This window comes from Doryrhamphus excisus, linkage group LG19 (assembly GCF_037039965.1).
Source record: "Doryrhamphus excisus strain RoL-2023G ecotype Guam linkage group LG19, RoL_Dexc_Guam_v1.1, whole genome shotgun sequence".
NCBI classification, from domain to species: domain Eukaryota; kingdom Metazoa; phylum Chordata; class Actinopteri; order Syngnathiformes; family Syngnathidae; genus Doryrhamphus; species Doryrhamphus excisus.
In genome coordinates, this window is record NC_136375.1 from 11623322 (window position 1) to 11650241 (window position 26920).

At 41.6% G+C, this 26920-nt stretch overlaps 2 protein-coding genes across 7 annotated transcripts; both read left to right on the plus strand.

Moving 5' to 3' along the window:
* Positions 1–546: 546 nt before the first annotated feature.
* On the plus strand, positions 547–8823 carry LOC131107165 (E3 ubiquitin-protein ligase RNF19A). Of its 2 annotated transcripts, XM_078799107.1 has the most exons (11): positions 547–617; positions 934–1211; positions 2491–2910; positions 4449–4906; positions 5593–5798; positions 5863–6010; positions 6224–6386; positions 6554–6668; positions 7511–7642; positions 7903–8140; positions 8302–8823. In XM_078799107.1, exons 3-11 carry the CDS (start codon positions 2755–2757, stop codon positions 8504–8506), a joined length of 1821 nt encoding a protein of 606 aa, XP_078655233.1. In that variant the 5' UTR covers positions 547–617; positions 934–1211; positions 2491–2754; the 3' UTR covers positions 8507–8823. The 2 variants fall into 2 exon arrangements, with proteins under 2 accessions (XP_078655233.1, XP_057912903.2); XM_058056920.2 differs by lacking the exon at positions 547–617 and having other exon boundaries at positions 882–1211.
* Positions 8824–10379: 1556 nt separating this feature from the next.
* Positions 10380–26920, plus strand: LOC131107606 (low density lipoprotein receptor adapter protein 1). Of its 5 annotated transcripts, none has more exons than XM_078799105.1 (11): positions 10380–10676; positions 19859–20001; positions 20901–21013; positions 23245–23359; positions 23822–23894; positions 23981–24073; positions 24182–24309; positions 25444–25478; positions 25938–25963; positions 26217–26287; positions 26506–26920. In XM_078799105.1, the coding sequence occupies exons 1-10, from the start codon at positions 10592–10594 to the stop codon at positions 26252–26254; spliced, it is 849 nt and encodes a 282-aa protein (XP_078655231.1). In that variant the 5' UTR covers positions 10380–10591; the 3' UTR covers positions 26255–26287; positions 26506–26920. The 5 variants fall into 5 exon arrangements, with proteins under 5 accessions (XP_078655231.1, XP_057913782.2, XP_078655230.1 ...); XM_078799104.1 differs by having other exon boundaries at positions 10381–10676; positions 25935–25963; positions 26390–26920; XM_058057798.2 differs by having other exon boundaries at positions 10381–10676; positions 25935–25963.

Sequence of the window (26920 nt, forward strand, 5' to 3'; positions counted from 1 at the left end):
ACAGTCGTTTATTTTGAAAGTGCCATAGACCCCACCGGATTTCATTCTGTTATTATCGAGCTGTAGGTATCATTTAGCTCGACATTTCTGTTTCCGGCAGTAATTTACACAAAATAACACATCGTTTGATGTTGGTGTTTATTTGATTCTAAGCATCAATTCCAATCAGTCATGCTCATCAAATATTTGGGATTTTTCTGGAAAAGTATATGATTTCACGGCTGAATGTTGGCGATATTTTGGAGGTAGGACTATTATTAGGGGCATAATGAAAACTGAAATTAACAATAAAGTTGTGATGTTACGAGAATATTCGTGCAAAAATACTTTTTTTGGTAGTGTTATCTTTTTACATTGCCCCAGAACATCATCGTATATATTTATTCAAACACTTAGGTTACTCTTTGAAATAAACTGCTTTAAAACGTTTATTTTGAAAGGCACACTGACCCACCGGATGTTATGCTTCTACCGTGGACTTGTCCTTTTAACTAGTTAATTCCCCTTCCGGGAGTCGTTTTGAGTTTTTTGATGCTAGCTAGGTGAAGTCACAAAGCAAAACCTTATCAGATGTTATCTTAGAATTATCTTATTGTGTCATGTTATCCTCGTTTTAGGTAACTATGTATAAGTAAGGTACTGTAGTAAGTTATATTTTAGAATTCTTCAATTGAGCGTGTAAAAAAACAGTGAAAAACTTTCAAAGAATCGTGTATGTTAGCATACAGCTTCTCGTTAGAATACATGTAAATATGAGGGGCAAGATTTCACCTAAATGCCATATAATACATTTTGTCTTGTTTTCATAAAAAATGTCAATACCAGAGGTATAACATCCTCTGCAGTGAGTGTATTTGTGAGAAGCAACGCTTCTCATTTATGAATAGGAGATCCTGAGCTCCTGCGTCATCCCATTGGTCCATGTCACCGCAGTGTGCCACCCATCCGGGCCGCTGCTGCTCACATGCGAGTCGTCAGTGAGGTGCAAGCCGGGGGAAGGCTCTCTTCACCGCGGATGCATTGCTCTGCCTGTGAACCCCCGCCCCTCCTTAAAACCACCACCACCACCACTTGCACCGCTTCTCTGCAGCTTTTCCGGGGTAACAGAAGGACGGCGTCTGAAAGGAGGAGGATGAGGATTTTCTTCGCGTCTTTAGGGGAGGAGCCATTTGTTTAATGCGCTGCAAAGAGAGGGCGCCGCACACGGAGAGGTAAGAAGCCGTTTACGTAATGCATCTTAGATGTGTGTTAGATCTCCTCTTGAGGCGTTCAAAGCCGATCCGTGCTCACATTTTGACCAACACAATATGGAGCTATTAAAACATGCCACTCCCTGCAACAGCATGGTGTAAGTTACCCATGCTGTTGTTGTGTATTGTGGTAAAAAATTGCATCCAAATGAGCTGTAGTTTGGAGTATATGTTAAATAATATGACGCCAAAGAGTTAAAGGGATCTATGACATGATGTGACCTCTATTGTGTGGCTCTGCAGCAGCTCCCATTGAGTATCACATGGTATATTTTGGTCAGGGATGCCTCTGTGTGTGTATGTGTGTGTGTATGTGTGTGAGTGTGTGTGGGCAGGCTGAGGTCACCCTCCTGCCTCCTGAAAGCCGCATTGCTGCTGTGGGATGCTGTCCAGTGAGCAGATGTTGCACAGGGAGGCTGCATCAGCATCCCCATCACCAGGTTTCCCTCCTCCCAAGGTCCTACCTTATTCCCTCTCGGCTTAGCGGCATGGCAACAGCTGGCTAACAAGTGTCGCGTCCTCACGATAAACAAAAAAAAAAAAAAAAACACAACACCTCGGAGCTGAAAAAAGGATGACTTGCATCCTTGCGGTGCATTTTAGGGCTATGGCAAGGCTCTGGCAGATGCTAGTTGTGTAATAATTCCATCTGTTGTTGTCATTAAAAGGCATTCTCTAGGCTTTGTCTAACATGTTGTGAGGAGAAAACATGAAGCTGTGCAAGCAACGCCTTAGTGACTAAGGCTTAGCCAGTTTAATAGTTTTAATAGTTTTTTTTTAAGTTGTACAGTATCTGCAAAAAGTGCCAGGTTTTCACTTTCTTCAGAAAGCATTTTAACACTTTTTTTGTTGTGTTGTTGTTCTGCAAAACTGTTTTCTGGCTTTGTAGGTAGTACATATTAGAGCCAGAACAGAGGCGGGATGCTGTTTGTGTTCAAAAGTTTTGCGGACGCGTTCTGATTGTAGGATGCAGTAGCCCACGTCACTGGGTTCTGTATGAAAAGCAACTTCTTTAATGGTCGGTTTGCAATTTGGTCACCTGGGCCTTCTTTACAGAGGTGAGTGTTAGGTGTTGGTCCTGGCATGGAATGTTGCGCCTTCTTCCTGTGCTGCCATTCCATATAATAGGTGTGTTGTCTGCGTGTAAGGATATTCCACAATGCAGAGACTGGGACTCTCACTTCTTTCTTGCTGTGTTGGATGTAAATATCTGCAAGTTTGTTGTTTTTTTTGTATACAGGCTGTGAAGAGGAGCTCTAAACATACTTGAGGATGTTCAACAGAGGACCAGCAAAAGTCCAGTGAAGGAGAAGATACAGCAGGAACATCCAGATGAATCGCTGCTAGCGATGTTCCCCTTTTGACAGGGGTCACCTCCTCTCTTGTCGTCCTCCATCGCTGCCTCTCTTCCACCCTCGCTCCTTGACTCACACACACGCACACACATTGTGCTTCATGGTCGTTGGCCTGCGCTCCTCAGTCGCCGTTCCAGTCCAAGTCGACCATGAAGAGGCCCAAACAGCAGCAGACGGGGCCCCTGAGCTTCCTCAACTTCTTCAGCCGAAAGCCCAAATCGGAACCGCGGCCGGAAAAGAACGTGGAGGCCCGGCCCAAAGAGGAAGTAGCCATCACCCTCACGCTGCGGGAACATCCAGAGCTGGTAAGAGTCATATTTAGCTTTATTTTAATGTTTGTTTTATATATTTTATGTCATAATGATTGTATCTATCTATTGGCTTCTAATAAAAAATACAAAAACCAACCAATATTCCAATTTTTCGAATGACTTCAGTCAATAGGCACGCTCAGAACATTTGTTGTTGCTTCAGTCAAACAGCTGAAACGACATACTTTGTCATGAAAAGACACAGGAGAGGATGCTGCGAGACCACCACTAATCCAGACTGTAGATCATTAACTTCAGACGGGTCCGCTCCTGTCTGCTCTGTTACAGCCCAAATCCATTAGAGTGTTTATTTAATTAATTGCTAATTTGCCTAAATGATGTTGCCTAGTAACCAGAGTCGACTGAGCACCTGCAGACTGAACTTATTTACCAGGGATGTCCTTTAGCTACCTTTGAGAAAATTAACAGTTATTATTCTTTATTCGTTTTTTATTGGTATTTTATTTGGCACAACTTGGTAAAAACATGATTTACTATTTTCTATTATTGTTTGGTTTGAAAAAATATTTTTTAACAATTCCAAGAAATAAGAATAAGAAAGAAAATATGTCATTTAAACAACTGAGACAGAAGGGCATAGAAAGACTGCTGAGCCTGAAGCTCTGAGCTAATTGTATGAAAGTTACCTTAAAGGAAAAATACATTTTTGTTGGAATTTTGCCCATCATCTACAATCTTTATTGTAAGACATGAACACACCTCTTTCTCTCTTCTGCGCATTCTAAAGACAGATAAACAGATGAAACAAGACAACTAAGAATGCCCATAATGGTACCCAGCGACAACTATCATTAATATTGTTACGTGGAAGAACTACATTGCTGATGTAGTGACACCCCGCCACACCACACACTCGTGAAAGGTAGTAGTACATATAGGAGCTGTGTTTTTGTTAGTGAGTTTGGAAAAGTTAACGCTAGGTTTAGCGTTCCTTTTTATGTTGCTATGTGAAATCAATGCAGGAAGGAAGTCATGTTAATGATTAAAATTACCAAAATACAGCAAAATACTGTAAGTATGTTATCATGAATGTGTTACTACATGATCACAGCATGGTTATTAAACCATAAGTCCTTGTTGGAGTTTTTTGGAGGCGTCATAATAGCGGCCTTTGTTGGTGGAATAGGTGTGTCCCATTATGTGCATTTGTTAGCTGCCTCGTTGTGGTTTTAGAACACACCAAAAAGAGAAAGACGTGTGTTTATGTCTCATATAAGTTTTTCACACCTTGTTGTTCTCATTGTGGAAAGACTGTATGACTGACAAAAAGGCTGGCTCACTCCGTTCATGCCGTTGTTCTATGGAGCAAAGGTGCCATGTTGCTGAAACCAATGGGAACCCACTTCTTGCCTGTTTGGAGGCGGGAGCAAAACAGACACACATGTACATGGCAATAAACCAAGCCCAAGTTAATTTTAATTTAATGTGTGATTAATTGATTAATTAATTAATTTATTGTGACAGTTCGCATGTATTGTTAACTGCAGTTTAAAAAAATGTGTTCTCCATAGGAAATTGCAACAGAAGACGCTGCAGAATCGAGTGTTTCCGGAGCAGAAAGAAGCGAAGGACGAGGCAATGAGCCGGCGGAGGACGGTGGCGCCGCGGCCCCGATCTGCGGCTCCACCGACGTCCTGTCGCTCTCCTCCTCCAGCCAGGATCACCTAGTGGACGAGCACCTTGAGGAGTGTCCGCTCTGCCTGCTCAGCCAGCCGCGGTGCCGCTTCCCGCGACTCATCACCTGCTCCCACCGCACCTGCTCGGACTGCCTGCGCCAGTACCTGCGTATCGAGATATCCGAGAGCCGGGTGGGGATCGCGTGCCCACAGTGCCCCGAGACCCTGGCGCCACTCGACGTTCGCACCATCCTGGACGACCGGGTGCTGCTGGAGAGGTTCGAGGAGTACCATCTGAGGCGGTTTTTGGCCGCTGACCCGGATACACGCTGGTGTCCTGCACCTGACTGCAGGTGGGGACGCACCTGACACTATTTAGTTTTTTTCCCATTTATACAAACTGCATTGACATCCAGCATCAGCGCAAAAGTACTTGTAGGACAGCGACGATTAGTAAGTGTTGGGTGTTTCTTGCTCTATGGTAAAAAAAACAAACAAACAATAGATGCCTTCAAAGAAATGTAGAAAAAGTGTCTCATAGGGCAGTTGTATTTGCACGGTGTCCACACTCAGTGCTTTGCCTTAGAGGCTTAACAGATTATGTCTGCTTTGTGAGGCATAAATCCTGTTAATTTTTGCATAATCCACAGTTTTAGGGCAGTGTTATGTACACAGTCGCTGCGAGAACATAAAGTATCTACACTCTGATGTAGTTAGAATGCTCGCTTGTCAGGATCTGCTATGTTCTGCACATGTCAAAGAGTAGATAAGTGATCTGAAAAGGAAGGAAGTGCTTGGCCTGTGAATCACACAAGGTTATTTTTACTTGATCGTTAATCACACAGCCTTATGAATATTAACAAGGTACGTTAATATTCCCTCTTGAGGAGCCCAGAGAGACATCACAGGCTCTCGGTTATGATCACAAGGCGCCACCACCGCCCATCATCTTTGGTGTGACGCCACACTATAATAATATAATATAACCATACTGTGCAGGTGTACCTAATTTAGTGTCTTTATGTCCACTCTTCTACAGCTACGCAGTCATCGCTTACGGCTGCGCCGAGTGTCCCAAGCTGAGCTGCGGCCGCGACGGATGCAACACAGAGTTCTGCTACCACTGTCGGCAGCTGTGGCACCCCAACCAGACGTGCGACCAGGCCCGACGCCAGCGAGCGCGTCACGGGTCGGGCAGTAAAGACGCCTCTGCGCTGTACGTCTTCAACGAAGAAGCCGGCGGAGGTGTGACACGGCACGTCAGCTGTTATGTATTGCACATGTACATTATTGTATGGCGTTGTTGCAGACGCAGAGGAGATCAAGCCGTGCCCTCGCTGCGGCGCCTACATCATGAAGACCAACGATGGCAGCTGTAACCGCATGAACTGTACTGTGTGTGCCTGTCAGTTCTGCTGGCTGTGTATGCAGGAGATCACCGACGTGCACTACCTCAGGTACACATTCATTAGTTTGTTCTTTTTGAAAAATGAAGGGTGCATGATAATTATCGAATACGGTGCACCTTGCTGGGCCACGGAATGTGGTAGTAGTAGTAATGACTTGATATTTGATTAGGACTGATAAGTATCATCTCGATCTTGACCACCACAACGTTTGACAAAAAGAACATATGGTGCATCTCTAATGGAAACAAATGTGTGCCCCAGTCCCTCAGGATGTACGTTCTGGGGGAAGAAACCGTGGTCGCAAACCCGCAAAGTTCTGTGGCAGGTGGGCATGCTGCTAGGAGCCCCTGTGGTCATCTCACTCATAGCGGGCATCGCCATACCCGTCATCATAGTGGGCATACCCATCTACATGGGACGCAAGGTACACATCCACTGAAGCCAGTATAGTGTAACATAGTAGAAATTAAATGAGTATATTGCAATATATCGCCATATATTTCAAATCACGTCTCATTCTCGTAGGCCCAATCTCGTGTATCGACAAGTGTCTCATGACATCACAATAAATCTCGTGTTTTGTTTTTGAAGGTCCATGGTCGCTGTAAGAAAAACAATATCTCAGGAAGCAAGCACTACTTGACGGTGGCCAGTGGCGTGATGATGTCCGTGTTTGTATCGCCGGTCATAGCAGCTGTGACTGTAGGTAAGGAGTTGATTGAAATGAAAACGATAAAGCACGCGCTCGCTTTTCTAATGTCACATACGGCGTGTACATGAAACTGACTTTTTTCCCCATGTTTACTGTTAGCTTTAGGGTTTAGGGTTGGGGTTAGGGAGTTGAATTTCTTCTCTTCATATTTTGACTTTATTCTTGTGAAATTGTTGCTGTTCTTTCTTCTTGTACATTTTTTTCTGAGAATTCTGATTATTCATTCATTTTCTGCCGCTTTTTCCTCACGAGGATCGCAGGGGTGCTGGAGCCTATCCCAGCTGTCTTTGGGCAAGTGGCGGGGTACACCCTGGACTGGTCGCCAGCCAATCACAGGGCACATATAGACAAAACCATTCACACTCACATTCATACCTATGGACAATTTAGAGTCACCAATTAACCTAGCATGTTTTTGGAATGTGGGAGGAAACCGGAGTACCCGGAGAAAACCCACGCATGCACGGGGAGAACATGCAAACTCCACACAGAGATGGCCGAGGGTGGAATTGAACCGTGGTCTCCTAGCTGTGAGGTCTGCACGCTAACCACTCGACCGCCGTGCCGCCAGAATTCTGATTAATATTCCCCAAATATTTGGACTTTATTCTGGTAAAATTACTGTGGGCCAATGAAAAAAACAAAAAACGCCCCTGGGGTGGCCTGCAGTCTGGCTGTCAGTCTAGCGCTAGAGGCTAGCAGGCTAGCAACGATTAACTTGTCTTGTCTTCCTCGCTGTCTGTAGCCAAACAATCTTTGGTGTGTTTGAGATCTGCTGAAACGTTTGACAAACTTGTGGACTTTTTTATCAGCGGTACATTACATTTGTATTGCAGGTGTAGGCGTGCCGCTCATGTTGACGTACGTGTACGGCGTGGTGCCCATGTCGCTCTGCAGGAACGGCTGGTGTCGACCCAACAGCGAGTCCCCCGACACGCACAAGATACAACTGGAGGACTTGGCAAGCTGTAAGCACGCAACTAACACCGAATTGATGCGTAATTGATGGAGGCCAGTGCCGTTCCATCAGATGTTAGATGGCATCAAATGTGATTATAGTACAGAAGATTATAGTAATATTACTTTACAGCTTCCCTACTGAGACTGGATGGATGATTTTTAGATTGCAGTTATTGATTAGACGTATTATATAGTAGGAGTAGATGATTTAGTACTGTATGTTTTTGTCATGTGTTACACGTATTTGAGTTTTCCATTTCCACTGCAGACCTTCTGTTCTCTCACGTGGTCAGCGACCACTGGACAGCCCAGAGTAACCCCGTGCTGGGCGACGCCGCCAGCCTCCAGGAGGTCAGCGTACAGGAAGCAAGCGCCCTCCCGAGCACCAGCGCCACACCCGCATCGCTGAACGACTACGTCGCCAAGGAGGGGGAATCGGGCCAACGCCACGCATACGCCCACGAGGACGGCCAATCAGAGTGCACACAAGCGGCGCTTCCTTCGAGGTAAACGCCTCCGCTCTTGTCTTTTTGGTGTTTATGGCTTCCTAATGAAGTCTTAGCTGCCCTGCAGTTTTTAGACGGGCTGGCAGTCACACCAGCAGACCTTAATGGATGGATGGATGGACAGGGCCGTGATTGTGTTTGATTGCATCATGTCGCCACAGGGATGGAACCAACATTGAGGTCCGCGTGGAAATCGAGGCCCAGCCTAGAGGCGCTCGCCAGTCCAGCCTTAGCAGCGTCCTGTCCAGCTGTAGCTTGTCAGCCGAGTCTCTGCAGGGACAGTTGGCCGCGGAGGAGAGACCTGAGGGAGGAGAGAAGACAGGAAGGGAAGAAGGGAGTGTTTTCTTTGAAACAGACCATGTATGATGCCCAGGGTTTATATAGTATAGGAATATAACACCCACACAAAAGGGGGGCGCTGAACGCACGGACGGACCCGTTGGCCCTGGCCGCCTTCTGCTTCCGAGACCCTCCCACCAGATGCCTTTAACCTGTGAAGAAGAGATCTGTAGCGTGTACGTGTGCTAGGAAGTTAGCATGACACTGCAATCAGGAGAGCATTATAACCTCACAGCATGTTAGCTGATGACTTCATTCATTGGACGTCTTCTCTGTTGTCTCATTTCACCTTTAGCCACCTAACCCCCTCCCCCAACACTCCATAAATAAAGACAACATTGCAAGCATGACTAGTTCACTTGGAAAAGGATGACGGATTTAGCAGTCACGCCATGTCTTTTCATATATCATAATAATCACCGTCATGTTCACGCCGGACTTTGGGAACAATGGACACGTGCTACAGTGTTCTCTCCTCCATTTGGGAACACGCTGATTCAGCACCTGGAAGCTGTTCAGGCCTGAAAGTAGTTGCACTGTGTCTTTGTGGCAGGAATGTCACATGGTGGACAAAAGTACTGGGACACAAGGACAGAGAATGTCTTGCTTGATTGAAAGCTTCAAATTTAAGGGCTGTGGGAACGAATAATTTTAAAGACTGGGGAAAAGTAGTCATTTTAGTAGCATAAACTTGAAATATTAAAGTTTGGAAAAGTTGGAATATTGTGAGACACAAAACAACAATGTAATTTTTGAAAAAATAGGTATAAAAAGTGTAGATTTTGCAAGAATTAAAAAAAATAGTTTACGAGAATAAAGTTGTAATATTATGAGGAAAAATGTCATTTTCGCCATGCAAGACATGGATTCTGAGAGGCCAGATTTGAAGTGTCCCGATACCTTTGTCCATAAAATGTGCCCATATGATAATAATAAAGTATCATTTGTGTGATACACCTACCAGGCATTGCATTCGTAGCTCACTTTCATCGGACAACAACAAAAACAAAGAAGCATCACTGCTGTGATCTCCCTCATAGCTGCATGATGACAATGATGTTCTCACCAACTGTACACTCTGCGCTCACACTCTCATAGTAGGATGTGTAGTCTATATGACAACATGGATTAAGACCTTCTGCAATGATCACAGAGCAGCACAACTACAGCAGCAGCATCAGCAGCAGCAACATGCCACCTCAGGCCAAAAGGAACATCCACCACTGTTTAATGAGCATAAACATGGACTGACTGTTCCAGGCACTGCTTTGCTTTATGGGTGTCGAGGGCTGACGTTAATAACCTGTGATGGGTTCAATAAATATCACACTTATGTTGGACATAAATACAGTGTTCATTTTCTTATTAGTTATTCTAGTTAAAATATGTTTGTTATTAAACTTTTTTAAATTAGAAAAAATAGTGTTAGTGCGGTATTCTTGTGAATATGGCAAAAATGTAATATGTATTTCTGTACATTTGAATTTAGCTAGATTTTTAATAGGAACTAAATTTAAGTAAAGGACGTTCACAAGTGCAGTAAAGTAGTATAACGAGCCTACAATGACTTACTGCAAACTGTAGAGGGCGCCAAAATACAGACTACCCAAAACGACTCAATTATGTAGTTTTTTTTCAGTCCATAGTTACATGAAAAAATACATGCATAAAAATATGTACTCTATGCATATAAATACTCATCTATATATATATATATTTTAAATAAAGAAACACGATACACATATATATGATTATAATTAATTTATAAACCAGAAATAATTTGGAGACAACATTCAAGAGATACTTTTGTTGTTTTTTTTCCATCCCCTAAATATGTTTCGTTTGGAGGGCGTTCCCCTGTCAACCTTGGAGGGACACGCCCTTAACTTTGAAAAGCACGCTGATTGCATTGAGTCGCTGTGTTCGGCTTCAGTTCTCCTTAGCCGCTGGTTCGAAAAGCCACCACCACCAAGACCACCAGCAGGGGCGGGGCAATATAGAGTGGTGAAGGCGGGCACTCTCGCTCTCTTGTGCCGCCAGTCTAGCTCCGCATAGCGGATCCATCCACCTGCTTGGCTGCGGGTTGGCCGGAAGGCACTGACTCCCCTCGGCATGGACGCGCTGAAAAACGCCGGGAGGGCTATTATCAAGAGCCCAGGAGTCCCGCGGCACACATGGGGAACTTCGAAACACGAAAGTAAGTGTGACGAATCTGCTATCTTGAGGCCAAAGATTACTTTTCTTCTTATTATTATACCATTGATTGTTAGTTTGAAGCTCATTGGAGCTTTTTACCTGCCAAATATACTACATATTTTACAATGTCAAGTCTTAAAATGTAAACATTTACAGTCTGTTTCTCATGTTTATGCATATTTTCCAATCCAATCCCTCGCTATATCGCTGTTTTCCAGAAATTAATAAATGATCTGTTTCGTCGTACATAAAATACAAGTGATATGTAGTATTCTGGTCACAAGGCGGCGATATTCATACAAAACGGTAAGACTTTACATTACACGACCTTAAAACTGCATTAAGTCCTGAAGTCAGCCGTGGCCGTGTCCATAAGTTTTTGACTACTTAAGTTTGGAATAAATAAATTCGAGGCTAACTGGTTAGCCTGTTAGCTCGCTAGCTAACAGCCGTCACGAGGTCCTGCAGCAATGTTGTAAATAATGAATAATACAAGTGTAAAGATGACTATAAGTGTGTTGTTTCTTTACTACAAGGCTCTAATGATAAAAAGTCGTATTTAGAAAGTCATAAACAGGTGTTCTATGCTCTAACTACGAAAGAGATGCTAGGCAGATAGCCCACAATAAATTGCAAAGGTTTTTAGACAGTCATGGGGATGTCACGAGACGAGACTTTCACATTAATTTTATGAGAGATACATTGATAAATATGACTGGACAAACTAACTTTCACATTATTGTTGATGCTTAATTATATTATTGTCAACGTCTTCTGAGATCAAATAACCACTAATGTTACGATAATATAGAATACTGCAATGCAATGCTGTCCTCCCTTGTTTACTGCGGTTAATTCATTCCAGACAAGACCGCAGTAAGTGAACCTCCACCTGTTAGTGACTTTCTAAATATGTTTTACCATTATTAGTGCCATGTAGACACAAAATAACACCCCTATAGTCACCATTACACTCAGATTATTCTTTGTTTACGCCACATTGCTAATGCGCAGGCTATGGGATCACGGCTGCATAGCATGCTAGCACACGAACTTGTAAAAGGGTTTCCATTTTAATTCAAATTTTAACCAGTGTTTAGTTTATCAAAGAAGTAGTAATGCAACAATTTCAACGGAAACGTCTTCCAGGAAATACTTTTCAAGTGAATTGTTTGGGGATTTTGTGTGAGTAAATTTTGATGGACAGGATTTGTTATTTCCCTCCGTTGTTACCACGGCGACGTCTTGACGATGACAAGTGCTGACAAACATGATGTTTTCTGTGGAATTCACTGCGTCCGTTGCGCCACAGTAGCTTTTTGTGCTCTCAACATTTGGAGAATACAAATAAATAAATAACATCATAATGCAGCAGGTGATGGACAGATACATGGACACAAATTGAGCTGCTGTCCGCAGGCTCCACCGTAGCCAATTAGGAGAGGGAGGTACCATGCATGGACCCAGCATGTTGCGATGTGTAGAAGCTGGCATTGCATATGGGTTCTCTGCTAGCATTGTGAGTAGAATAATATTATAAAGCAGTAGAATAATATTCTACACTGGCCGATAGGTGTCTGTAATGTTAAATTGATAGGACAATAGCCACCATGAAGTACTCAAAGGAGGTATGTCATATCATCCAACTACAAAAGTAACCCTCTGCTGTAGCTTTTGTGTCAATTTTTACTAACAAAGCCAATAAAATGTAACCATTGTATCTCAGACCACACATAATAGCGGCATCGTCACACAAAAGCGACATCCGGGCCCCCAATTATGCTCATTCTCTCGCAACGGCAGCGTCATCATTCCCACTCCCCCTTTGACACATGTCGTTATTTATGCTTGCAGCTTTTCTCGCTATACCGCCGTCTCCTTGACTAACGAGCCACCGGGAGATAATTGTTCCTCCGAGGGATGGGGGGGGTTCCAACTGACACCTCCTGTCGCTTTTAATAAGCTGTTGGAACTCCGTCAAAAATCTTCCGAAAACAGCTGACTGCGGTCGCATGCTTCCGTGGCTGATTTTAAAAGAGATGCAGCAGTCACGTCAACGACCTTGACGCCAAGGGCAAGTGTGCCACTTGTTCCCTTAATTCAGCGTGATGTGATTCAAAGGGACGGCCCGTGCTGTGTCCTTTCCCCTCCTGCTGGCGGCTTTGACCTCAGCTGAAGTGCACTGAATGTCACGTCACTGCTTGGCAGAAGACTGCCTCGGAGGCTCAACTTAATAGGAAGTAAAGACGTTCTCACTATGAGAGGAACAATACATGTATTCCTAATCTTGACTTTCTGAGGCCTTTAGGGTTTCCACACAGTACGTATTATGTGATGGACAGCAAGTGTGTGGTGGATTTTACCTTATTTCTACTCTCCAGTAAGGAACATTGGCTTTGGTTGGCCATTTGATTTTACCATCTCCAGTGTGTGACTGAGGAGTGAATGAACTGTGGAAAAAAGACGCGATATAAAATGATCCATTATTATAAGGGGTGTCTGATAATTATCCCGATAAATAATAATAATCGTTCGATATCGGCATAAGAATTTTTTCCCGAAAACCAATGTCTAAAAAATGCTGTATACAACACATATGTGTTCATTTCACTACAGGAGATATGTTATGTTACACATATAGATATCAGTATCCGTTGATATCGGTATTGGAAATTGAGAGTTGGACAATATCGGCATATCGGTTTTCAGAAAAAAAAAGGCAATATCGGGCAGCCCTAATTATTATTATTCAGTTATTCCCATAATATTTGGACTTTATTCCCATAAACCTTTGTTTTGTTTTACAACTTCTAAAAAATTCTCAAAACCCACCTGTTTAAATCCGTTTTTAATGTCTAACTTTTTATACCTGACTGCTGTGCCCCACTTTTAGCCTTGTTTTTAGCTCTGAATGAATGTATGGATGTTGTATTTTAATTCATGTTTTACTCTGTTTTTTTACTCAACTCTATTTTATTTTATTGTATTATTATTATTATTATTATAGATTCTCTATAGATTGTGTTGTAAAAATTCATTCATTCATTTTCTACCGCTTTTCCTCATAAGGGTCGCGGGGGTGCTGGAGCCTATCCCAGCTGTCCTTGGGCGAGAGGCGGGGTACACCCTGAACTGGTCGCCAGCCAATCCCAGGGCACATATAGACAAACAACCATTCACACTCACATTCATACCTATGGACAATTTGGAGTCGCCAATTAACCTAGCATGTTTTTGGAATGTGGGAGAAAACCCACGCATGCACGGGGAGAACATGCAAACTCCACACAGAGATGCCCGAGGGTGGAATCGAACTCCAGTCTCTTAGCTGTGAGGTCTGCGCGCTAACCACATGACCGCCGTGCAGCCTGTAAAACTTTATATTCAATTATATTTTTTAGAATGTGCCATGGGCCCATAAAACAACAGAAACGGGCTGCAAATGGCCTGCAGGCCGCACTTTGAACACCCCTAGTGCGGGGCTTAAAAGAACAACAAGCTTCAAGTAATGGACTCAGAAATAATCGCTAGCTGCGGCCCTAGACATATTTCATGGTAAATCCAAGAATTCTTGTGAAAGCTATGATAATTCGCTCCTGTGACTGATGATTTATGACATTTTGTAGACATTTGCCATCTAGGTGTGATTTAAAAAACACACTTACACAAACACCATTTAGATCGTTACATGGACTAGCGTGGCCTGATACGTGCCCTGCAATAAATCATCATGAATCAAACAGCCTCCTAATGATATTTTCATAGCAGTGATGTGATTTTCTCTCCTGTACATTATTTTCCTCCCTCTTGCACTTGCAGTCATATTGATTTTTAAGTCTGGGCCTTGTGCTATTTAAAGCTGCTCCACCTCCATGTTGACTTTCAAGGTAAACTTCATAAACGTATCCAATTTTAAGCCCAAACTGTGACGAGAGGACGCGTCCCTAACGGCGTAAAGATGTTCTTTCACATGTTTTTGGAGGGTTCTTTAGCACCATCAAAGGCCTGAGGTGAAGTGAATTATGCAACAGTGGCGATACGCAGAGAGCGAGCCTATCTTTGGAGAGTGCGGAGTACGTGTCAGCGCTCCTCAAACTCAACATGGAGAGGTAAATCCCGTCTCTGTGTTCTGTTCCCGACCCGAGTCGTTCCTATAAATAACTTGGTGGATGAATAATGAGGAAAGTAGTGCTGCGTGGAACACATGATGTTCATACTTAAAGTTGAAATGCTCCATAGCCGGCCCGAAATTGAAGTTACATTTGTCTTTTTAGCTGGAAATGATGGAATAACGTAGCAAAAAACTGTTAGAAGTTGTGTTACGATATTTGCCATTTTGGACAATTCACAGTCTTTTTCAACCAACTGGTTAGCCTGCAGGACCTGCCATCACTCCTTAATGACAAGCCAACACACAAATTGACAACATTTTTCTGCTCAAATGTTTCAATAAATCTATAAAATGCAGTTGAACAAAAGCGCTAGCTCGATGCTAATAGAAACTGAAAATCCCATATACGCCCTCGCGGTTAGCATTAGCGATTTTACAGGGTGCTTGTGAACACAACAGACGGGACCTGCATATTGGAAAAAAAAATAAAATAAAAATAACCTGTGACTTTCTGCAGTTGAGTAGATAAACACAGGTTAGCAAAATATCAGCCTGTAGTGGAAAGTAACCACTTGAGGACATATTGGATATATAAAGTAGTACTTAAAGCACTCAACTGTGTGGCTCTTTAATTGTAAGCGAAGGTGTCTGTCACTCACTTGGAAGGCTTGTAATTGCTCCACTGCATTAGAGGTGTGGGTGGGGGGGTGTGGGGGGGGTGCGGGGTTCCTGTGGGAATATCCCCCCTCCCCGTTCTTCCCTACACAATCTATTAAAGCGCCACAATCTAAAGCTCAGACCCTGCTCTCGCGTTCCTGTGATCAAGCAGGGCTTTTTAGTCAGTGAAGGAAAACAAGATGTTTAATATCAGCGTCTTATTTCATGCTTTCCTCTTCTGAAGGCTGATATCGCTAGTTTTTGCTGGACTCTGGAGACAAAGATGCATCGGCATTAACGCGTGTTTGAATTGCTAATGATAAGAAGTGATACATAGTGATAAAACCTGATCCGTTTAATAAAAAGAGCTTCAGGGTAATACCACTTTCACACTTCCATTGTCCATTGAAGTGTAATAAAAAAAGACTGCATTGTACCCTCTTTCTTCTAATCATTTCCCTTTTACTGGAGCTTAAGAACAAGTCTCAAACCCTTGTGTTTTCTCTGTTGTGTTCCTTTACATTGCCATCTCGTGGCCTGTCATGCATGTTACAGCGTTACCTGTTGTTTTTGCGGCTTGTTTTGATGATACGTTTCAAGCAGTTCTACTTTGGTTACTGTCAAACCATATTTAACTACGACTTAATGCAGTAAATCCTTGTTTATTGCAATTAATGGGGACCAGACACCACTGTGATAAGTACATGATCTTCTTAATACATTTTTTAACATTATTAGAGCCCTCTGGACATGACATAACACCCCCATAGTCACCATTCCACTCATATTACCCATTATAGTAGACATAATAAGAGTAAATAAGACATTTAAAATAAATAAGTGCTTTTACCTTTACATTTTCTAAAGCAACCCATCTAGATCAACATTTTTTACTGTTTATAAAACATTATTTTCTCCCTTTTTCCTTCATAATGGTATGACTTTATTCTGATAATATTTATACGTTATACCAACTTGATTCCCCCAAAATTGCAACTTTATTTTTTGTCTTGTTGCTCATTTTACAACTTGTTTTCCCTTTTCAATATTCTAACTTTATGCTATTTCTTCCTCTTAATATAATGACATTACTTTCTTACTGTTTATGTAAATGTTTCCTCGTTTTTGCTTGGCATGGGTTACAGCCACAATAGTAATTTTACAGTACAGCAGTAATTTATTCATTAATATATTTTTGAAAAAGCGTGATAGAGTGAAGCTGTAAAATTGCAAGCGTGAAGTGGTGAAGAATTACTGTCATTGGTTTGAGAATGAGTGCTATAATAAATCTGCCTAATAAAGCCTACATAGCCTCTATTAAGTTGAATTTGCTTTGGGCATGTTTTTCTGTCTTTACCGTCACCAAACAGCCCTGTAGGTTTGTTTTATTTGCCTAAAACAACACAGTGTAAATATTATGTCGCATAAACAATCCGTGTTTGCTGACTACTCCTGGTTTTTGCAGTGGCTCAAGAGCTTGCATATTATTAGCATCACACAGGCGTCACTGGCACTGTAAACACTGATTAGAATGTTTTTCCCTGCGTGGATGAAAGTCCTAATATGGGGGGGTTGCAACCTTCTTTAAGATGTTTATTATTTACCTGGCGAGGACGGAGGCTTGAGAGCTGATGCTGATTTATTTTAAAGCCGCTGTGATGTTGTGCCAAAGTATTCTCAGGAATGCTGTTTGTCGGCACCACCCTCCTCCCTCCTCCCCCTTCCCCTCCTCTGGGTTGTTAGGGATGCAGGGTGTGGTTGCCGTGGCAACACATGGCGTTTGAGTTCCCCTCCCCTCTTTTGTTATTGTTGTCAATATTTGAGCAGCAGCTGCTACGCTAGCTCTCAGAGGCACTTAATAATACTCCCAGACTGCTTTAATAAAATAAAGGTTCTTAAATTGGTGCGGCAGGTGACGGGAGGTACTTTGCTTTTTCCTCATTTGCCCTTAGGGCAGCACCAGAGAGCCACACGCACATTTTTCCCCAAATATGCGGCCTATTTTCCCTGTCAAAGTGGTGTCCCAGATTCTAACTGAATCAGCAATGCAAACAGAATATATCATCATCCATACAGAGACAAGCCAAGCCACTTCTACATGACATGACATGCATGACAGGATCATACCATTTTTCACTGTGGACTTGACTCGGGACTCAAAAAAAGAGAGAAGCCAAAAGCAAACACTGGTGCGCTATGTTTGTGTTTATCTCTCCATTTGTTAGCTAGTAGTCTACTTCCTGGTTCATGGAGGGACTGTACCATTGTGGGATAAGAGGAGCACCAACTGAAATGAGTTCCTCCAAAGAATATGGACAAATCATGAAAAGTTGTTTTTGTTATTGTCACTTTTTTAGCTAGCAAGTTACTTCCTGGTGAGACGGGACTGTACCACGTCTTTGCCATTTGCCATTATTTCATTGTTTCTGATAGGTTAGAATTGTTTAATTGTGTGACAAATAGCAAAAAAAGGAACATAAATATTTTGTAGCGAACCTGAAAACATAATAGAAAGTTGTTTTTGAGTATGATTGTCACCTTTGCAGCTAGCAAGCTACTTCCTGGTTCATGGTATGATTTATGATGGGACTGTACCACATCTTTGCCATTATTTCATTGTTTCTGATATGATAGAATAGTTTTATTGTGTGTCAAATGGCAAAAAGAGAAACTAAATCCTTCTGACAAATCAGGAAAAAACATGGAAAGTCGTTTTTTTGTATGATTATGTCACCTTTTTAGCTAGCAAGCTACTTTCTGGTTCATGGTATGATATATGATGGGACTGTACCACATCTTTGCCATTTGCCATTATTTCATTGTTTCTGATATGCTAGAATTGTTTCATTGTGTGTCAAATGGCAAAACGAGAAAAATAAATCCTTCTAACGAACCTGAAAACATAATAGAAGGTTGTATTTATGGATGATTATTTCACTTTTTTTTTAGCTAGCAAGCGACTTCCTGGTTAATGGGGGTTGATGTATGATGGGACTGTACCACTTTTTTGCCATTTGCCATTGTTTATTTATTTGTTATATGATGGAACAGTTTTTTTGTGTGTCAAATGGCAAAAAGAGAAACTAAATCCTTCTGACATACCAGAATAAATCATGGAAAGTCATTTTCTTGTTTGATTATGTCACCTTTTTAGCTAGCAAGTTACTTCCTGGTTCATGGGGGATGATATATGATGGGACTGTACCACGTCTTTACCATTTGCCATCATTTATTTATTTTTGATATGATGGAACAGTTTTTTTTTGTGTGTCAAATGGCAAAAAGAGAAACTAAATCCTTCTGACATACCAGAATAAATCATGGAAAGTCATTTTTTGTATGTTTATGTCACCTTTTTAGCTATACTGTATCATTTTTCCAGATCTGTGGCTTCTTCTTCATCACATGTGCCCCAAACAGGAGTTGAGAACATTCAGAGAGAGCAAGAATTGTGCTCGGTGGTTGTTTGACAGGACTTTCAAGCTGATGCACTTGACAAGCAGGATGACATTTGGTAGCATCAAACGGTGCCGGTGGATGATGTGATTGAAGAGGAGTTAATAATTCAGAGTTATCGGAGGAGGTGCAAAGCAAGTGCTGGTGCTTTCTCACAGCTGGTGACAGATGGTCCAGCCGTGTGTGGACAGATCAGTGTCAGTGCATGCCGCTAGAGATTGGAGCCTCATTATTATACTGTATGTGTGTCTATTTGTCTTATAATCTCCTAATCTGCAGTATAAACACTAAGCATTGCGTTGTTTACTGAATTACAAGACATCTGGAGGTGATTTTGGTTGTAATGCCGTATAGTGATGTTCAAAATTGCATCCTTTCTCTTGTTCTGTCCAGGTGGGACTACTAGATGCTATTTTAGGCTCTCTGCATGTGTCAGCCTCCAGTCATCAACTCAAGGACAATATGCCTCTTTCTGGGAATTAACCAATGAATTAATTAATTAATATGTCAATATTTGGATTGAATAAATAATGAGTGTTTTGTAAAAACATAAATAAATAAAATAGATGGCTAATTAATAAATGATGCAGTTTCTTGCTTGAATACAACCTATTATTAGTAATTTTAAGTGTATTTACGCAAAAAACAATAAACTGCTAATGTGTGATTCTTTCATCTTATTTTGTGTTATTGTGTCTCCTATATTGGGTAATAGGAGTGTAAAGGCAACTATGTGGGTGTTATTTCATGTCTGGATGTATTTAGATTATCATACGTAATCTAGTTTTCTGTGCTTAAATTAAGGAAATATAATCCTACTTCATGGAAATTCACTTATCACGTCTGGGTCTGGATCCAATCAACCGTGATAAACCAGGGATTGTTGTATTATTATTATAATCATTATCATTATTATTAATATTATTCTAAAGTGATTTCTGTTGTGTTTTCCCAAACAGAGCTTCCTGAGAACTGGACCGACACCAAGGAGACTCTTCTGGAAGGAATGGCGTTCAACCTCAAGTACCTAGGAATGACGCTGGTGGTCCAGCCTAAAGGGGAAGACATGGCGTCCGCCGCCATCCGCAGGATCGTTACCATGGTGAGATGTTTGGAACAACTTCCTTTAAACTGGACTATATACACAGTGAGACATGCAATTCAGCACTTCCTTTCCGATTGATTGTCGATCATGTTCTTTCTGTTGTTCATCTTTTAATCTCACAGAGGCCTTTCTCATCATGAACTCCCTCCCCCAGCCCACCCACTACGTCTCAGTTAGGGAGTCGAACTCATGTCCGGATTAAGATTGAATTGATTTACACCGTCTGTTCCCTTGGAAACCAATGGACAATGGGAATGCACTTCTTGTATTTGCTACATGTGCTACTCCTGCAGGGCTGAAGCGCTTGTCTTTTCCTTGCTGGGAATGTGCTTGTTAGCACTTCCTATTTATTGGAACGATGCAGTTTTCACTGCAATTGGAATCTATGGAGGCTCCCACCCGCCGAGCGTCACACGTTTTCTATCCTTGGGAAGACCTTCAAGCCTGCTTGGCCTTTAATTCACCTTTAAATGTCGTTACATTCCAGTGCAAATGAAACACGGGCGCCTGTGCTGTCTTCCGTCTTGAAACACTCCATGTCCTGCGGGTGACAAAGAAACAAAGTGCTGGCGTTGGCGAGCTAATGGCGCTGTAAGCAGGTCAACAGGCGCCCTCCCAGACTGCGAGCTCAGCATTTCGGCCAACTCAAACCCCCAGATGGAGCACCCGCGGGGGGGTGGGTCGTCAGCGCCTGCCTGCCAGCCCACATTCGAGTACACATTCTGGGCAGGAAATAGCAGCATTTCTACCCTCTCTTTTTCTCGCCTGTCATTGCGTATAAATTTCACACATATCTCACTTAGCTGCTTAGTTTTTTTTCCCCATTTGGATTTGTAACTCCAATCCTAATCTTATTTGCATGTTTCTTTTCATATTTTTTCTTTTTAAATCCTCAGGCCAGAGCGGGCGCTAAGAAGTTCCGCAAAGTAACGCTGACGGTCTCCCCCAAAGGCATCGTCATCACCGATACGGACACTGCAGCTCTCATAGAGAATGTCTCCATCTACAGGTGATTGTTGTAATGCAGTTCTGACTTAATGAGGGGCTGGAGGTCAAATTGAAAGTGAAAGTATCATTTCCCAAAAGTAATAATGATAATCGTCTGTTTCAGGGTCATCATGCTTACACTGAAACCTTTTATTAACTGTACAGGCCCTGGTGTACATCACATATTAACTGTCTTCAAGTGTAAAAAGAAGTTAACCACTGCAAAACACAAAATGAATGAAGATTTTGTTTAACAAATCACGTCATGTTGCGGATGTGCTCACGTTTTAACATTGTCCTGCAAGCCGCTGTCAGACCTGACATTTAACGATCAAAGATTCCCCACTCGCTTTGTAAACTTCAGTGTATTTTTAAAAAAACCTTTTTGTTACATGAAGCTGCTTAAAAATAGAGGAAACCCGCAGTAATGAAAAGTTATTGATTAGAGTACAGTGTGTGTGTATGTTTAAAAGGAGGAAATGTGTGTGCTCCTCTGATCCACCTTATCAGCCATAACAGACCTCAGGCCAGGGGTTTCAGCTTGCTGTTTGATCCCCTCCTCGAGGTCCCCCCTCCCACCTAATCTGTCCCCCACAATCTCTTCTTAAAAATATCATTTTCTCCTTATATGAGCACATAGGATTGGGGTGAGTGATCACATGACTCCACGCAGTCTAATTGGCCACTTTGTCCTCTGCATCGCTGATTTATAGTCACTGGAGAAATTGGAGGTTCTGAGACCCCCTTTATGTGAGTCCAGAATACCATTATGAAATGTCTTTCAGAGGCCTAGAAGTGCTTTATTAAAGCGATACACGTTACCTGGAATTGTGGAGCGTATCTTCACACACAGAGAGAGCCTTCTTTGAAGCTGAGGCTTTGTATTGATATTCCTCCACTGCCATGACAGCGGGCTGATCAAACGTGAGTGCAAGCTGACAGCTCGCGGTCAATTGTTTATTTATTAATTATTTTTTTACACATTTTCTCAATAATAGGAGCCCCTTCTGTGCTATGGTCGGGATCCAAATGCTCTAAATTCCTAAATAGCAGCGGACGCTTAATGGTATGCACTCTAGTGAATAATATATCATTCCCACATGGCTCATCATTTTTAATATAAAGGCATCTATTCCGATCTTTAAAAAAAAATAGGGCATCTGTTTGGACTTTCTCCTTGCAATTAAGGCCTTAACGTTCTAAGTTATGGTGCTTGGGTATCCTGGGCATTGCTAGTATGTGGGTCATGCATCATCAATGCTGCAAACAAGCGAAGAATACCGCTTATTGCATGCTTGTTATTGCTCCACCGTTCCACAGTTGGTGCCCTTGCTTTGAAGTGAGAGACTGCTGCACACTTGACACACTTAACATCATCATTCATAACTATACGCTGCTTTCAAATGTCAGAGGACCAGGCTGTGACAGTTATCAAGTGTAGCACGTCTTTCTCCTTTTCCCGTTGTGTGTCAGACACACTGGCCTCAAGACATTCCTAAATTGGGTGCACACACTTCGTGCTGTATCTAATTATAATTCTATAAATGCATCAAGGTCATGGGAACTCATTGCAAGTATTATTAGTGGCATGTACTTACTGTAGCATACCGAGGGGGGGCCTCCGATATTATGGTTAGCCAGGTGCTGATAGACCTCTTTCTAGTCTGATTTTCAAGCTATTTTATAATGACATCATCTGTTGAGGGTCAAGCTGTCGCCCGAAGACAGCTGGGGTAGAAAATGAATTAATTAATTACCATATTATAATATAATAATAATATTATTTTTAAATTATATTATGGTATGTGGTATATTATGGGCGAGAGGCGGGGTACACCCTGGACTGGTCGCCAGCCAATCACAGGGCATATATAGACAAACAACCATTCACACTCACATTCATACCTATGGACAATTTGGAGTCGCCAATTAACCTAGCATGTTTTTGAAAACCCACGCATGCACGGGGAGAACATGCAAATTCCACACAGAGATGGCCGAGGGTGGAATTGAACTCAGGTCTCCTAGCTGTGAGGCCTGCGCGCTAACCACCCATTATATTTTGTGTAATTATTTTTAATAAAACATCTATAATAAAAATTTTTAGTAAATAACAGTAGACATAAACAATACCATGATATAACACTGATGTATCAAGTAAATGTATTAAGTAAGTAAAAATTAAAAAAAAAATTTACTCAAATTAAGTTTAAGTAAAACTCTGATGTTGTTGTATTGAATGTTTTTTTCCAGAATCTCATACTGCACAGCAGATAAAAGTCAGGACAAAGTGTTTGCGTACATCTCTCAGAGTCAGTTCAACGAAACCCTGGAGTGTCACGCGTTCCTCTGCCATAAGAAAAAGATTGTAAGTAACCCCCATCTCACTTAAAAAAAATCCTCTTTATGACTTTATTGATCTTGACGTATTAAGAAACATACTTGTATGCATTATCATATCACAAAGTGATTATCATATCATTGTACCTACCTTGAATAGTATTAGTAAAAATGGGGATTTGGCGACACCTTGTGGTAGCCTCCATTTGACCTTAAACAACCACAGTAGGAAGTGGGTACACCTGCAAAGTCGAATGAAATCGAATTCAACAAATATTTTTTGGGAAAAAATCTAAATACATAAAAAAAATCACATTAGATAATATGGGAAGTAAAATGTATTTACTATGTATAATTATTTTAAATAAATTTGTAATCATGATTTCATCAAGAAAAAAATACTGATTTTGCAAGCATAAAGCCATAATATTGCTAGAACAAAAAATCATAAATATTTCTAATTAATGGCATCACTGTGTTGGGATTCCAGGCTCAGGCTGTGACATTAACAGTCGCACAGGCCTTTAAAGTAGCTCTGGATCTTTGGGAGATGTCTCAGGAAGGTGAGTGACACGCCTCCTACATCTACTACCAGTACTCCTCTACCTTCTTCGCTGTTTGATTTGATCTTCTTTCTTGATTTTGACAGACAAAAACAAGAAGGCAAGAAGCACATGTTGTTCCTGCACAAGCACCAATAACGGACAGTGTGAGACCACAGACAGTCAGTGTGTGACAGCAGGTAAACGTCATCATTGTCCCAATACTCCATCCTTACCACCAGAGGGAGCTATTGATTCCTGCATGAATTTTTCCCTGTATTTTTATTCACATCTTCCTGTTTCCTCAGACCCAAAGGCGTGCTCGTCTGTGGGGACGGACGAGAAGCTTCATCGCCCATTTCTGTCCACCTCCATCAGCTCCCCCTCGCCTCGTAGCAACCCAGCGAGAAGGCGACCAATTAAACATGACTCCTGGGTAAGTCAAACTTTTACTTGCATGCAAACTGCTCGTTGACACAGAATCAGTGTTGCAACAATTTAACATGCTTTTGAGTGACAAGATGTGTCCAAACATTTTGACTGGTACTGACTATTACAGTAACGAAGTCAATTATTAATGAATGTCTATTATACTGGGTAATATGATCCAATACATTGATGAGACAATAGCCTCCATCCAGAAAAAAGACAAGTAATTGCTAAGGTTTGATTTTGTTGTCTTATATGTATTATTTTCTTGAGTTATAGCTACTTTATTGGGTAATACAACTATAAAGGGGACTGTAGGGATGTTATTACAGGTATAGAGTGTATAATTTAAATAAAAAAATGTATATTAAATAAATCCAAAAATATGTATTCATATTAAATCCTAATTTGCGACTATTCACTTATCGTAGTCGTGTCTGGAACTTAACTGTGATAAACGAGGGATGAATCAATTTGTATATGTTTTTTTAATTTTCTATTTTGAAAATATATAATATAATAATATCATTGTTTTTATTTAGTATTTATATATGACTTTATTTTTTCCCATTTAAACTTATTGTTTCTTTCGCAATTGTGTCTGTACAAAGCGGTGCCAGTCATGAACGAGTCGTTCGAAACTTTTTATAAACTGACTCTCGGGTACTCGTCTCCTTTTTAAAGCGTTCACTGTTACTGCTAGCAAACTTAAAATAGGAATCCGGGTAACATGTCATGAATTGTGCAACTGTTAATACCAATCAGCTTATTGCGCATGTGCGAGTTTCTGTGGGTTCGCTTTATGAGTGACGGGTGATTGATAAGGGATCACGTTTCCCATCCCTAAATGCTCAATGTAAACGAAGCATTGCAGGTGATGGCATTCGCCACTAGATGGCACTACAATCACAGGTTTCTCGCTGGGTTTTTTTTCATACTGAAATTACAGCAATTATTGATTATATTCAGATGCAAATCCTGTCAGATTGATTCATAATGATACAAAGTAGTCCTTTACAAAGTAATTAACCATGCAGTAATTTTTTTCATTGAGAGTTTGTGCGATTCAGAGGAGATGCATGCTGGGCCTTAATGAATGCATCTATCTATTGATTTGATATGCTGCTTTGTATCTCAACAGGATGTGGATGATGGAGTGGACGATACATTCTCAAGGTAACCTTCAAGCCTGATGTTATCCTGTTTATCTTATGAAAGACATTGAGATGACTGTTTTATTAACGACGTGATATGGAAAATCTCTCGTAGCTTTCTGTGATGTCCTCCAAAGCGTAGCAGCTTGTGTCTGCTCTACTGAGTTGGGATTACTGTTCTCTTTTGTTACTGTGACATTTTCATTTCCGTGCACTCCAGGGGCGCTGGGTTCTGCTGCAACAAATGGGAAGGCACAGAAAACAACAAAAATATGCTTAAATCCACTTCAGCTTTTGTGTGGCAGACTTTGTTTCCATGCCCAGCCAGGAAATGACTCTTGTTGTGTTAAATATATGTAACAGACGGCAACCATAACTGCTACAAGGCCCATAAGCAGTCACTGCCTTTCTGCTTATTTCATTATTAATATTATTAATGTGTTTTAAAGTGCTGCTTCTCTGCCTTTGTTTTGTGTAGTAGCATGGACGTTGAAGAATCATGCACTGGTAAGTTTATGCTGCATGTTGCACCTTTTCTTATTTCTTTCCACGATCCACTCATTACTTCACACCGGCAGTAATATTAGATTATACCAAGTAGTATTTTCTAATATTTTGCCCAGTGTGTTGTGCAGTGGAGCTAATAAAGTGGCCTGCTAGTACATACAGGACTGTATGACGATGTAGAAGCAATACATTCATGGACAGAAATGTGATTCATGTTCTTCATCCTCATCTGGGAGCTTCTCTGTCCTTCCAGACCCGACTTCAGACCCGTCCATTGCAATGCACCTCTGAGGAGGTCCACATCGACGCTAACTGGAACCAACAGTAAGTGGCGTCACTCTGGATCAGTAGGGACACCGAATGAACTTTTACACCTCGAGGAACGTCCCACAGTCAAAACTTTTTTTTTTTTTTGCTTCAAGCAAGACATTACAGGATTTGGACGTTCCACTTAGACCTGACTGAAGCACTTGTAACGAATCATGAATCATCTTTTCAAGCACAGACATGACGTGACGTGAACCACTTGTTACACTTCTTAGGCAGAAGCAATCACAAAGTTGGCTCTACACTCCTGTTGTTATTTTTTTGCGTGGAAACTCGGCACTGCCTCGCCCTGCAGAAGAAGGATGTGAAGAGTCTGCACAGGAACAGGAAGTGAGTCTCACACCAGTAGTAAGCTGACCTTTTGACAAGTGGCCGGTTCCGCCATGTTGTGTCCATCCGCACTCTCTTTCTGTTTCCAGTTTCACTTCTATTGAAACTATTGTGTAACATACCACTGATGCATTTGAGTAAGTAACACTCCCACTCGTGTGAGTCTACATGAACGCTTGTTTTCTACCTATGCAAACACAATGATTAGTTTGTGTAGTTTGTACTGGACTGTTTGCATTCTTACATATTTATGCACAATAAATGAGTTTGTACCACAAATTCACTGAACTGAGTCACCAT

Bases quoted from the DNA above. Each gene is read 5' to 3' on its own strand.
- LOC131107606 (XM_078799104.1), top strand. From the start codon at position 10,592: ATGGACGCGCTGAAAAACGCCGGGAGGGCTATTATCAAGAGCCCAGGA. The intron at 23,360-23,821 runs GTAAGTAACCCC...TTGGGATTCCAG, and splicing joins TCTGCCATAAGAAAAAGATT to GCTCAGGCTGTGACATTAAC. The intron at 25,964-26,216 runs GTAAGTTTATGC...CTGTCCTTCCAG, and splicing joins CGTTGAAGAATCATGCACTG to ACCCGACTTCAGACCCGTCC.
- LOC131107165 (XM_078799107.1), top strand. From the start codon at position 2,755: ATGAAGAGGCCCAAACAGCAGCAGACGGGGCCCCTGAGCTTCCTCAAC. The intron at 6,011-6,223 runs GTACACATTCAT...TGTGTGCCCCAG, and splicing joins ACCGACGTGCACTACCTCAG to TCCCTCAGGATGTACGTTCT. The intron at 6,669-7,510 runs GTAAGGAGTTGA...TTTGTATTGCAG, and splicing joins CATAGCAGCTGTGACTGTAG to GTGTAGGCGTGCCGCTCATG.